Genomic DNA, 523 nt, shown 5'->3' with positions numbered 1-523 from the left:
TCATCTACTAACACACGCGCGGCGGCCACCACTTTGTTCTGCTCCACATCTGTACCGATGAAGTGCAGAGCAGACGGATGCACGTCATCAGCATCGAATTCGCCCTCCTCATCAAAGGTGTCTTCGTGGATGAAAACTTGCATACGGATGGCACGGGCCTTCTCCCACTCATCTGGGGTCTTCACACAAGTCACCAGCAGTGTCATTGCTCAGCGTAGGTAGTTTAAGCGGGTGTATCGAGTAAAAGGCAGATTTGAAAATGGCAAGTATGTGGCAGGGAGCTCCTGCTGGTCAACACAAGTTGATCCTGAAACGACGTACATTTCTGACTTCCCTTCGTCCGAAATGACTACCTGGACTTCGTCGATGCTCATCAAAACATTTCGCTGATGAGTCACCTGGTTCTATCCACCACGAATTGCTACGCACTTCATGATTGCAGCAATATCGTCCGCGTTACGAAGCGCATACTGGAACACCATGCCTGATTGCTGAAGACAAGCCTCCCGTTAGACATACTCAC

General features: G+C 50.1%; 1 protein-coding gene across 1 annotated transcript; it reads right to left on the bottom strand.

The window, feature by feature from the left end:
* Positions 1-14: 14 nt before the first annotated feature.
* On the bottom strand, positions 15-206 carry PPTG_20354 (hypothetical protein; the record flags this gene model as incomplete). Its single annotated transcript, XM_008919160.1, has 1 exon — positions 15-206. A coding segment is annotated over one exon (192 nt), but the record flags the coding sequence as incomplete, so codon positions are not given.
* Positions 207-523: the final 317 nt, after the last annotated feature.

This window comes from Phytophthora parasitica, assembly GCF_000247585.1.
Source record: "Phytophthora parasitica INRA-310 unplaced genomic scaffold supercont2.539, whole genome shotgun sequence".
In the NCBI taxonomy this organism is placed as follows: Eukaryota; Oomycota; class Peronosporomycetes; order Peronosporales; family Peronosporaceae; genus Phytophthora; species Phytophthora nicotianae.
The sequence above is the reverse complement of the archived record's forward strand: the minus strand, read 5'-3'. Positions and strand labels throughout refer to the sequence as shown.